At 43.9% G+C, this 12,976-nt stretch overlaps 1 protein-coding gene across 1 annotated transcript in view; it reads left to right on the top strand.

Annotated features, from left to right (window-relative positions):
• otog (otogelin) overlaps positions 1 to 12,976 on the top strand; it is a 67,179-nt gene that overhangs the window by 48,057 nt on the left and 6,146 nt on the right. The window contains exons 35-52 of the mRNA XM_078162731.1: positions 1,234 to 3,989; positions 4,210 to 4,387; positions 4,528 to 4,679; positions 4,777 to 4,866; positions 4,978 to 5,164; positions 5,398 to 5,618; positions 5,998 to 6,136; positions 7,069 to 7,257; positions 7,556 to 7,765; positions 7,891 to 7,995; positions 8,355 to 8,459; positions 8,567 to 8,668; positions 10,182 to 10,280; positions 10,416 to 10,456; positions 10,732 to 10,807; positions 11,184 to 11,362; positions 12,369 to 12,473; positions 12,797 to 12,916. Of these exons, the coding sequence (XP_078018857.1) occupies positions 1,234 to 3,989; positions 4,210 to 4,387; positions 4,528 to 4,679; positions 4,777 to 4,866; positions 4,978 to 5,164; positions 5,398 to 5,618; positions 5,998 to 6,136; positions 7,069 to 7,257; positions 7,556 to 7,765; positions 7,891 to 7,995; positions 8,355 to 8,459; positions 8,567 to 8,668; positions 10,182 to 10,280; positions 10,416 to 10,456; positions 10,732 to 10,807; positions 11,184 to 11,362; positions 12,369 to 12,473; positions 12,797 to 12,916 (5,054 nt within the window). The remainder of the gene's footprint in view (positions 1 to 1,233; positions 3,990 to 4,209; positions 4,388 to 4,527; positions 4,680 to 4,776; positions 4,867 to 4,977; positions 5,165 to 5,397; positions 5,619 to 5,997; positions 6,137 to 7,068; positions 7,258 to 7,555; positions 7,766 to 7,890; positions 7,996 to 8,354; positions 8,460 to 8,566; positions 8,669 to 10,181; positions 10,281 to 10,415; positions 10,457 to 10,731; positions 10,808 to 11,183; positions 11,363 to 12,368; positions 12,474 to 12,796; positions 12,917 to 12,976) is intronic.

Here is a 12,976-nt window from a genome sequence, read left to right on the forward strand (position 1 = left end):
AATGTGTAAGATTTAGGGGGATTTAGTGCCATCTTGTGGTCAGGATTACAGATTACATACAGCTGAAACTTCTCCTGGTTAGAGTCCCTTCAGTGTCCATTGTTCAGGAGGTTTTTAGCATAAACTGAATTATGTGCATTGTCAAACCAAAAAAAAAAAAAAAAAAAAAAGGGCCCAGTGAATTAAACGTTGAAACATGAAACATTAAAGTGTTTCTCTGACACCATTATGCATGTCTTAGACAAGCCACTAACCCGGCACATGCTAATGTGTGCTCACCTTTTTTTTTGTCCTGATAAGTGAAGATTCAGACTTTCAGGAGGCTTTTAGTGGAAGCCGAATTACCCACAGAGGTCTCTTCCTTTCCGAAACAAACGGACCAGGGGTTTCATTTATGAACACTGCATACGTGCAAAACTTGGCCTGAAACAGGTGTACGCCACTTCCCACACAAAAGTTGTGATCTATAAAAACAGACTTGACAGAGGAAACCTTGACCCATGCTTCCCAACATTATGGAGATGGGAAACTGACGATGCAGATGGTGAAGTGGAAGCCTGACTTCAAAAAATGATCGAACATTTTTTGACGTGCACCATCTTTGTCTGTACATATATTTTTAGTATGGATCCTACACATGGTTTTATAAAGGTAAACCGAGGTGATTTAAACAGGTAAAAACACTGAAAACAGTTTCAGGTTAAAAAAAATCATTGTTTTTCTGATGCTCTCATCTCGGAGGGGCTTCCAAGTACAGTGGCTGACTCTAAAAAATGAACAGCCCTATTAAGAGCCAGTGTTTGGTGTGTCAGTTCTGGGGCACTGTAGAATCATGGTGGAGCAACAAATAGAAGAGGACTCGCTTACTATGTAGATATAAACGACTCAGTCTAAGGTAGCTAAAACACTGTGATTCTTACTCTCAGGTGATTACACACTAAAGAAAACTTACGTATTATATTATATTCCATTTCTGCCAATATATCCCCCGAAATCCTACACACAGGACTTTTAAAACAGATCAACAACATTAAAACCTTGAAATGAGCAGGGAACAGAAACGGTGAACAATGACGTCATCACATATTTCACATTACTGCTAACCCAACATATATCTAGCCACCAATGAAATGAGACCCAAAGGAAGTTGTCATCGCTCTCAGTCTGTCTCATAAACTGTCTCTCTGTCGAGCACAGCGCTTCTCTAACAAACTTTTTATTGTTTGGGTTCAGGCATTAAGGTCCCAGTTGCTGTGCAGCCTGTAACACCGCCCACTGCTCTGCTGACCTCTGCAACTGTCACTACTTCAACAACTGCCTCCATCACCACCAGTGCATCCTCCACCCCTCTCCACACTGGTGCCACCTCTAAAATCACTACCACTACTCCTGCTGAGAGCACACACACAACCTTGTCTGAAGCTCCACCTGCCCCAGTGACCATCCGTCCCGTAGTTCCTGAACCACCCAGAACACCAGAACCCCCATCTCCTCCAGCAGTGCTTCCTCCTGACAGACCAGAGGTGGAGGAGCCACTGTCTACCGTCAGAGTGACTGAAGCCTCGACCACTACTGTGACAGGTACAACAGCATGGACGACCAGAGCTGTGAGCTCCCCTACCAGCCCCTCCCGCCCCAGCACACCCAAGACGAGCAGCGCTCCGTATGCCATCACAGCTCTGTTCTGGGTCACCTCCTCCACCAAGCCCACCGATCTTCTATGGCCACCCTTCACCACCACTGCTTCGACCCTGCAGCCATCTACCACTGTAGCACCAACCGCAAGCTCTGTCGAAGGGCCAACCACCATCAGTATCCCTCCTCCTGCTGTCGTGCAACCAACCAAAGAGACCACAGAGGCTACAACACATTCAGTAGCAGTTACTCCAACTGTAACCACTTCTAGTCCAAGTCCTGCTCCAGTCTCAGAGACGTCTGCAGTTACAGACAGGACCACTGCACCCAGTACAGCTACCACTGCTTACACAGTCACCACCACAAAGCTTGTCACAGTGGAGCGTCTTCCCCCAACAACAACTACACCTGTCCCTCCTGGTTTACCAAGCACAGCCTCCACAACCTCCTCACCTCTCCCGGCTTCACCTCCTGTTGAAACAGAAACTGTATCTTTGCCTGTAGTCACTTCAGCTACAACCACAGAATCAGTCACACCACCTGCTCCTTTGATCACCAGTAGAACAACACCATACACAGGTCCAGAGACGACAACACCACCCGCTACCACTGAGAAGATCCTACACACCACTCCTGCTGAACTGACAACTTCTACAACAACCATTCCTGAGTTACCAACGTCAACCCCAATCCTTGCTGCGCTGACTACAACTGCACCATCTGCTCCAACCTCAGCTGCTTCAGACTGGGGAGCAACAACGACAAAGAAAGTGACTGTACTTGAATCCACTGTGTCTGAAATACCTGAAGCTACCACAACAACGGCTGCACCTCCACCTCTGAAGATTACAGACATCACAACTTCTCCTGTGTCCACCACTACGACCTATGCTGAGAGAACCTCCTGGTCTGCTGCCGTCCCAACAGCAGAGACTTGGAGTACAACTTCAAGACCTCCAGAGGTTCCAGAAACATCCACCATGTCCACAGGTCCTCCTGCTACAACAAAACCAACTGTACCTCCAGAGTCTCCTACAGAAACTACTCCTGTACCAACAACAGAGAGCTCCACCCATCCTGCTACTACTGTACGGACCTCCGAGCCTTGGCGTCCCCCCCATTGGGAGACCTCCACCACCCCTGTCCACAGCCCCACAGTGAAGGCTACACCAGAGGTTACTTCTGAAACTCTTATCCATGAGCTCACTTCCACTACAAGTACTGAAGTACCTCACGTTCCCATGACGTCACAACCAGTTGTCACTTCTGCAACATCAGCTGCTGCCACAGCCACCACCGCCAGAACCACAACGTCTCCTGAAGTCGTTACTGCAGAAATTGCAGCCACCACAACCAGAAAACTAGCTACACCCCCACGTCCACCTGCACCTGGTGTTCCTGAGACTCTTCCCACCACCACCTCTACAAGAGCTCCACCAGGTGTTGCCACCACCACTCTCAGACCTGTCATTGTACAGCCGATTACAGAGACGAGGCACCCTGTGACTGGCAGAGTGGAGGTGTCAACGAGAGCTACAACCACACCTCCTCCATCTTTGTCTCCACTGCACACAACTACTACTTCCACCGCAGCTTCAACTATCCAGGAAAAAGTCACCACCCGGCTGGTGTCGACTGCTAGAGCTACACCAGCGACAACAACTACCACCATCACAAGGACGACCACCATTAGAACGACACCCAGGGTCCCTGTGACAACAAGGGTTACCCCCAGAGTCACAACAACGGAGAGGTCAACCAGCAGGCCAGTTACTGCAAGGGTTACCATAGCAACAAGGCCAGTAACCACCAGATCCACTACTCTCAGCCCACTGATTGCCACACCAAGCCCCGGCACAACAACCATCTCAGGAGTGCCGTCTACATCTGTCGCAACACCTGCAGAGTCAGTCACCACAGCCAGCACGACTGAACCCGTCCACACAACTACAGTGCTTCCCGTCCTGCCCCCCATCACCACTCCACCGCCCGCTCCTACTCTATCAACAGAACCTACAGCCATCCCCATAACAACGACCATAGAGTCAGCCACATCTGAGAAAACCATGACAACCAAAGAGAGCGATGTGTCACCATCCACTTCCCAACCGTTGACGCCTCCACCTGATACTCACTGGATATCCACCCAGAAGCCTGATATTCCCACTCCTGCTACGACTTCACTCCCAGCAGCCACCTCGGTCCAAACTACTGAGCAAGACAGAGTCGATCATACCAGTCCAGGTGCAGTGATGCCCCCTGAACTGGCGTCACCTTACACACCTTTAGAAACGACCAGACACACAGCAGAGGGGACGTCGTCTGTGGCTGTATCACCCACAAGGATGTGCACAGTAGGTTCAGTTAATGTACATCTTCATTTCAGACACATTATTTGGACATTTCCTATTTTTATGTTTCTCTCCCTTTAAAGGAACACTTCTCCTACAAAATGACCATTTGCAAATCAGTTAATGATGTGTTACCTTGAATTTGAGGAGAAAATTGTGTTTTTCTTGCATGCCTCCACAGAAAATGGCAAACATATTGATTTTATGATTTCTCTCTGTCCAGCCTCCGTATGCAGAGATCGTGGATGAGTGCACAAAGTACATCTGTGTCAACAACCAGCTTGTCCTGTTCAACAAATCTCAAAGCTGCCCCTTCACTGCCGACCCTCCCAACTGCGGCCTACTTGGCTTTGCCGTACTGGTCAATGGAGACAAGTGTTGCCCAAAGTGGGACTGTCCATGTGAGGAAAACAGACACAGAAAATCACATTGCATGCTCTTGTTTTTACATTTCTCCAGACTGGTGATGTTTTCCTCAGATCATTGTCTTCAGGTTCTTTCATCTTCTCATTGTCGTTTCTTTTTTTTGTGTGTGTTTCAGGTCGCTGCTCGATGTTTCCGGATCTGAATGTGATCACATTTGATGGGAATAGTGTTGCCATTTACAAGGCTGCCTCATACATAGTGACCCAGCTGCCCAATGAGACCGTCAGCGTCCTGGTTCAGGAGTGTCCTGCTGATTCAGAGTCACCAGTGAGTCAATTTTCCCACTTTCCAACTTCCCTTAGAGTGATGGGAACAAACAGAGGTCATTCATTTGATTTTTGACCTGATTTTCTTCTTTCCAAAGCTCCTCTGGAATTTCACCAACCTCTGTCTGGTGGCTCTCAACATTACCCACAAATCCAACCACATCCTCATCAACAGACTGCAGAGGAGGGTATGCAGCTCTCTCTTCTGTACTTCTCATTCTTAAACATCACACCAGCAGATTAAGGCTCAAATTTTAACACTGACAAAACCTCTCTGATAACCTGCACTTTTCTTCCAGCTCTATGTCAACTCACGGTACGCCAAGCCTCGATTCAAAAAGTTTGGCTTTGAAATCTACGACACAGGCAACATGTACCTGATCCGCAGCCCGACTGGTCTCAAGCTTCAGTGGTACCACAGCACCGGCATGATGGTGATCGACAGCGACAGCTCCAGCCCCAAGCTTCACACCATGGGCCTCTGTGGTAAGAGCAGTCTCAGACTACACGCTCAGCTTTCATCAGCATAATTCTCTGTCTTGCTTGCATGCTGTATTAGCATTGCACACAGTTTAATCCTACTGAGGTGATCACACAGCAACAAGTCAATAAAGATAAGAACAGTAGCAACAAGATCCATTTGTCTCATTCAGGGACATGTATGTTATGTCTTAAGTAAATTCAGTGTTTTTATGCCCCTCCTCTCACACCCACCTCAGGTTTCTGTGATGGAGACCCAACAAACGACCTGACTCTGGCCAACGGCACCACAGTGGGCGTAAGCGAGGATCCAGCTATCTTCATTGACAGCTGGCAGGTTCCCAACACCACCAGCTACATCAGCCACAGCCGCCGCCGCGAGCTCAACTGCTCCACAAGCGACTGCTCCAGCTGCCTGGTCATGCTGGAGAACCACGCCTTCTCTCCCTGCCACGCCTTTGTACGTTAACATAACTCATTTCCAGGTTCTTTTCCTTAAACAGGAACTGGCAGATTAAAGTTTCTTCAACTGGTTATGAAAAAATTAAATGTCTAAACGCAATATGAACCCATTAGGAAAATCCTGCTGATGTATTTAGATTATCAGCAATTTTCTACCATTATTATTCTCTCACTTCTCTTCAGTAGAAGATGTGTTTGACAAATAAGTCAATCGAGATCCTTTTAAATGACTGCTCCAACATATACGAAAAAAATAAATAAATAAAAATAGATGACCCATGAGGACTTACTGGAGAAGAACTGCTAATGTTGGAAAAATATTACCTCTAGTTTAAGACATAGTAATAAGCTTTACTTGACTGTTTCTTTGTCTCCAGGTCCCACCAAGCACCTTCTGTGAGGTTTGGGTTCGAGATGCAGAGTACGTCAACAACCAGTGTGTGGCGCTGGCTGCCTACGTGGCTTCCTGCCATAAATTCAACATCTGCATTGAGTGGAGGAGTCCAGATTACTGCCGTAAGTTTTCTGTCTACCGTCAAAACATTCAACAACACTCACAGCTGCTCAAACTGTTACTCTACTAGGGAGCAGCACCCCAAATACTGCAGTTGCAAGACTACAGTGTTTGGGGGTTTCTCTCCCCCTCTCTGTCTTTTCCTCAAAACACACACACACACATAAACTCCTTGCCGAGCGCTGCGGCATCTGTCGCTATCCTCAGTCCTGACAATTGTGCTTCTATAATAAATAAAGTTTGTGGGATGGATGTTTGATTATGTGTATTTTTAGCACCCCATGCATCATTTTTGTGTTATGTCATACTCACTACTAACACTATTAAATATGAAAGCTCATTTGCTGTTCACTTCCCGCAGAGGCACCTTCATTTAAAGTCTTTTGAATGGTTGGAATCCGGTCCTCCACCTTCTTCAAACTTTCATTTCGGCATTCTGAACTTAATTCTCTCAACTTTTGTTCATCTTGAGTCTCCCTGTGTGCACACGGCCCTGCAGTCTCATACCCTTTTTTGGGGATTTGTGGGGCGTAACTTAAATGGCACATGCCTTCAACTTGTGAGGACAATATGATTCATCATTTTAAGGATACAGGTGCAAACAATTCTGCTGTTTAAGATCATGTCATGGATATGACAGACTTCTTTTAGGACCTTTCTTAGGAACAAAGTTGAGAACAAATGCTGGATACTGGTGAATGAGGCCCAGTGTTATCATGGAGTTTGGTGACATCAACCAAAGTTGAATCAACTTGAGTAACTGACACCTGAACTGAACACCTGTGTGGCTGTGCGGGGTCTTTAAAGCAGTATGTAGTTCTTTAAATCAGATTAAAATGTACTTACAATGTAAGTTCATTTTCTAGACTAGAAGTGAAGTCTAAAGTGAAAAGATGTGTTTGAGGCACTGACATGTTTGTGTCTCCTCCTGCAGCCTTCCTGTGTCCCGACACTCTGCGGTATCAGGCCTGTCTGCCTGCCTGCACGTCTCAGTCCTGCCCCAACCACGACTTCGACTCGGACCCTGACCAGTGTTCAGGCCTGACTGAGGGCTGCGTGTGCCCCGAGGGAACGCTGCTCCACCGGCCTTACTCCGCCCTCTGCATCTCACCTGAGAAGTGTGGTAAGACTCAAGTTCACCTGTCTGTACAACAAAGCAAGAGGTCTCAAACTGAATCATACCTTAATTATCATGTCTTTTATCTTTTTGATAAATACTTTACCTTTTTTTATTACCTCAAAAGTTCACAGTAGTGGAGTGGCACAGAATCACAAAGCTATTTACACTATTGTACAATTAATGGGAACTGATAATGCTCTAGATAATCAGTGCTTGAAGTCTACCTCACTACCTTGAGTTCATTACCAATGAATTAGAAGTCATAGCTGTGTGTGTGCATGTTGTGCGTCTCTCTCTGCAGCCTGCACTGACAGCTCCGGCATTCCTCGTGCACACGACGAGGTGTGGAAAGCATCAAAGGACGCCTGCTGCATGTACCGCTGCGACAATGACACCATCGTTCCTGTAGAGTACAACTGCTCCAATATGGCGGTGCCGGTGTGCCGTCGATCAGGGGAGGTGGTCATCGGCCTGGCCGACGACACCAGCTGCTGCCCACAGAAAGTCTGCGGTGAGGCCACGAAGGTTCCTGTGTGTACTTCATGTTCTAGTTTAGGATCAGATATCTGCATCTGAATCATAAGGACTTGCTGTTAAAAATCTTTTAATATGATGATTTAATTTCTGACTCTGCAGTGTGTAACCAGAGCCTGTGTGACCTGCTCCCTCCTGAGTGTAAATACGGGGAGAAGCTGGTGTCGTACTACAGACAGGACTCCTGCTGTCCGGACTACGTGTGTGGTGAGTTTCCCACCCAGTTTTCCAGTTGGTCCAGTCTGGTGGCAGGGAGCAGACTTCCTGAAGTCTCTGCTAGTGGCCTCACTGAGAAAAGAAATAGTTTGGTACATTACCCCCCGTAAAAAAAACATGTCACTTTCACACTTACATACATGTAATGTGTTAATTAGTGAGCTTTAGAGGTCTTTTTTACCTTTGGACAGAGCCAGGCTGTTTTCTCCAATTTCTAGTGTTTATGCTAAGCTAAGCTAACAGTCACCTGGCTGTAGCTTCGTAATCAATGTACAGAAATGAGAGTTTTATATCGAATAAGCATATTTCTCTAAATGTGAAACAATACCTTCACTGTTTCTTTGTTACAGAGTGTGATCCTGAACACTGTGAGTCGGACGTCCCCGCCTGCAGAGAGGACCAGACTCTGATCGCCACCAGAGCTGAAGGCAGCTGCTGTCTCGCCCACATCTGCAGTCAGTTCACAGATTCACCTCTGTCTTCTGTGTCTCATTATATGATCAGTTTATGATCAGCAGGTTAAAGTCACCGGTGTGATGAATAAAGTGTGTGTTTTCTGCAGTGTGTTCTTCCTGTGTGGAGACGCCTCCTGTCTGCCAGGACGGCGAGGTGCTGACAGTGGACAGTAACACCACGGATCGCTGCTGCCCCGCCTACCACTGTGGTCAGAGAACACACACACAGACGCTTTATATTTTTTACATTTACAGACTGGATATTTTAACATTTAAAAAAATAAGATGGTGACATAAGAACCAATATTGTTATTATTTTTAAAATTGACGCATTACAACCAACATTTTTGATAGTGATTTCTTTCATTTGTTGATTAAAAAAAAGATATGAATCAAAACCAGGGTTATTGCCAGGAAGATTTTCACATGTAAGGAATATGCCTCAGTGTTTTGGTGCATAACAATAAACACAGTAAGAGAAAAGAAAAAGATAAAAAAAAAACAAGCACTGCAACAGTCAAAGAATATAAATAAAATAGAAACATTAACAATAAAAATATGAAAAAAATAAATAAATATGTACAATTGTATATGTTTTGAAATGAAATGCTTCACAGTTTTATGCTGGGATATGCAAACACATTGACTTGGGAAGGTGCACAAAGTCCACAGTATTAAGTATAAAGAATATGTGCAATGTACAGAGATGATAACCCAAACGATGTGTGTTAAAGTTAAGTTAAAGTTGTGTTAAAGTTCACCCCGATATTAAAAATACATATTTTTCCTTTTACCTGTAGTGTTATTTATCCATCGAGATTTTTTTGGTGTATCAGCTGTAGAGATGTCTGCCTTCTCTTGAACATAATGGACCTAATGGCACTCGGCCAAAAAAAAAAAAAAAAAAAAGAAGCTCAACAGCAATGTCTCTTTCCAGAAATCATGACCTGGTTACTCACGATAATCAACAGACCTTGTTGTGAACAGTTTCATGTAGGAACTATTTTCTTTCTACCGAACTACACCTGCCAACTGTTTCATTGCTCAGAAGGAAGTGTGCATCTACTCATGGATGAGAGGGTTGTGCCTTTGACCGCGTGAGATGTAAACATTGATGGCGTTCTCCTTGGCTGATCTGTTAGGTGAGCGAGCAGTGGATGCATGCTTCCCTCTGCACGGTGATACAGTTGACAGTGTAGTTCAGTAGAAAGAAATAGTTTGATCAAACTGCTCACAACAAAGTCTATGGAGTAACCAGGTCATGATTTCTGGAAAGAGACATTACAGTTTAGTTTTTCAAATGTATGTCTTTTGGCGCTTTGAGCACAAGCCAAATGCCATCTAGTGTCATTATATTGAAGAAAAGGCAGACATCTACGGCTGTTATCTCCAACACTCTGCAACTCACACCAAAACAATCTAGACTGATAAATAGCACTACAGACAAGAGGGAAAATATTTTTTATTTAATGATATGTGACAGAAGAAGTGAAAGATAAACTTGTTAGTGCTCTCTGGTGTACAGATTATGTCATAGAGTTACTGTTTCTAAATGACCGTAAACATATGTCTGGCATTACTGCAATTCGTTGTTCCTAAAATATGCCCATAACAATATAGCCTACCTGTGATAAGTTAAAAATGTTGGATACATACAGCTGAAAACAGCTATGAACACATAAATGACTGTCATGTTTCTGCTGTGTGTGTCTGTGTGTGCAGTGTGTGAGCCGTACAGGTGTCCTCAGGTCAGTTGTCCTGTTGGGATGTCGGTGGTGTCCCTTTCCAGTCCCAGTCGCTGCTGTCCGAATCAAACATGTGGTACGACTCATATGACCTCCAATAACAGAAATATTTTTAAATAAATTCAAAGGCACAGATCCATCAGTTTGAGATTAGAGGTTTTAAGACTGAATTCACCCTGGCATGACATGACTTTTTTTTTTTTGCTCTCAGAGTGTTCCTGTGAAAAGATCGCATCTCCAAAATGTGGCCTGGTACGTCATGATTTTAAATATTTAGTCCGTCTGTTTGGACTTTCAATCATGTATTTTACATTTGTAGTACTCACTGGGACAGTCTGTATAACAGGCATATTCTCTCGTTCTCTGGTTCTTATTCATCAGACTTTCACGTTTCAACATCAGTACAGAGTTTGTTTGTTTAATTACCTTTTTCTGTTCATCAGAGTTCCTAGTTGTCTTCTAGTTTTCTATGTAATGTCTGTGTACACTCTTTGTGACCCTGGCTTGTTTCTTTTTGTGCTCTGCAGGGAGAGGCCGCCCAGCTGGACCGGGCCTTCCTGTCCGACCCACAGAACCAGTGTGCCTGCAAGAGATACAAGTGTGGTGAGTACTGCTGGGGAGGGTTGCTGGTATAAATTCAACATAGAAAAACTGAGACAGGCTTCACATCCTGCAAAAGCATCTGCACATAGTCTGTCAGAACAGTCACAAAGTTTATATGAACTTGATTCTTATTTCCAAAAACATGGGAATGGATACATAAGTAAAAGGGAAAAACACACAAGTAACAACAATCAGACAAAATCAAACTAATTTAAAAGGAAAATAATAAAGGCAAAACCCTTTTAATTAAATACAATGTTGACTGAATTTTTGCAAGTTTCCAAAAACCTTTAAGTCCATCAGAAAAGTGAAGAAACTGTAACCTTGTGTACACTGTGACATCTTATCTTGGCTCTGTGTGTGTGTACATGTTCAGTGCGTGAGGCAGTGTGTGTGTTTGGTGAGCGCGGTGTGCTGCGGCCAGGTCAGACTCTTGTGGAACACCATGACGACGGCTTGTGTCACAGCAGGCAGTGCAGCCGCAGCCTCGACCCGGCGAGCGGCTTCCACCTACTGCGCACCAGCAGCATCAACTGCTCCTCCCACTGCCAACCAGTAAGACCACAAACACACACACACACACACCAACCACTACACCCAGACTGGGACAACAAAGTCTACTAAGTCTTTCACATTTTCTTTCTCCTGTACTTCCTCCTCATCTCGATCTTGAACTGATTCTTCGTCTTGTCCTCCTCCTTTGTTTTTCCATGAAAAATTTACAAAAGAACCGCAGAAGCTTATTTATTAATTATTCGATTAACAGAAAAGTAACTGGCCAATATTTTGATAATCGATTAATTGTTTGAGCAAAAGTACCACAAAGTCGCTGGGTCTGCTTTTCAAATGTAAATATTTGCTGGTTTCATTTGTCGTGTGTGACAGTAAACTGAATATCTTTAAGTTTTGAATGTTGGTTGGATGAAATAAGACTTCTGAAGTGAAACCCTGATTTACATTTTTTTAAAACTTTTTTGTGCCTTTTTTTATGGATCAGAAAGTAACTAGCTGATTATTTGATACTTAATAATCGTTAGTTGCAGTCCTAATCTCAAACAATCTCTTTCTGGAAGATAGAAAATTAATCTATGGTCTTTCAATTTTGTCTCTGTCTGTTTTAAATTATGATGAACCTTTATCCCAGTGGAGGGATTCAGATGTTGTAACAGCACAATGACAGAAATATATACAGATAAAGAGGGGAAGGTAAAGAAAACAATAAGAGGTCTATAAAACCGAACTCAAAATAGAATAAAAAATAGAAACTACACAAGCATTTAGAGACGGTTAACTAATTAATTTATTGGATTTATCCTCTTATGATAGTAATGCCACAAAATTACTCAAGTATGATGTCATGATTCACCTAAATGTCATGTAGACAGAACAAATGAAAGTAGCAACAGTCCACGTCTTAGACTATTTAACAACAGCAGTAAGAGAGAAACACACAAACAAGTATATAATTTGAGTAAACGCATACATCTTGTCTTCTTTACTTGCTGAAAAAACTGTTTCTAATTTTAGATTTTTTTCATCCTTCACTGTTTGTGTTTTTCAGAATCAGATCTACATCCCTCCGAAGGACCAGACGACGTGCTGTGGTGTTTGTAAGAATATTTCCTGCCTCTACGAACATGAGAACGGGACAACACTTCTCTATAAGGTAAGAGGTCAACTGATTATACATTTTATTTAAATATATATTTACTATATAATAACAGTAATCCTGAATATTTTACATACATTGTTTAAATGTCTCATACCTATAGTCTTAACGGAGCACCCAGTAGTGAAGTGACTCTGGTAAAAAGAACATCATGAAGTCATTTGAAAGAAAATAAATCTCATCATTAGCAGATAGTGAGCTCAGTTGCTGACATGGTATAAGTCTGGAACTTCAGCTATCTGTTGGTGCAAGAGTCAGATTAGCGCTGCTGTGTAGCTGCTGCAGTTCATCAGTTGATGATAGTAACGCTGTGTTTTCAGCCAGGGAAGTCCTGGGTGTCAAACTGCATGAAGTTCGACTGCACAGACACTTTGTCTGGACCGACGCTCATCTCCTACTCCTTCAGCTGCCCACCATTCAACGAGACAGAGTGTATGAAGGTCAGCGTCCTGCACACACACACGCCCACCAATGCTTTTGCACAAATAGACACATGCACA

This window comes from Epinephelus lanceolatus, chromosome 2 (assembly GCF_041903045.1).
Source record: "Epinephelus lanceolatus isolate andai-2023 chromosome 2, ASM4190304v1, whole genome shotgun sequence".
Taxonomy (NCBI): Eukaryota; Metazoa; Chordata; class Actinopteri; order Perciformes; family Serranidae; genus Epinephelus; species Epinephelus lanceolatus.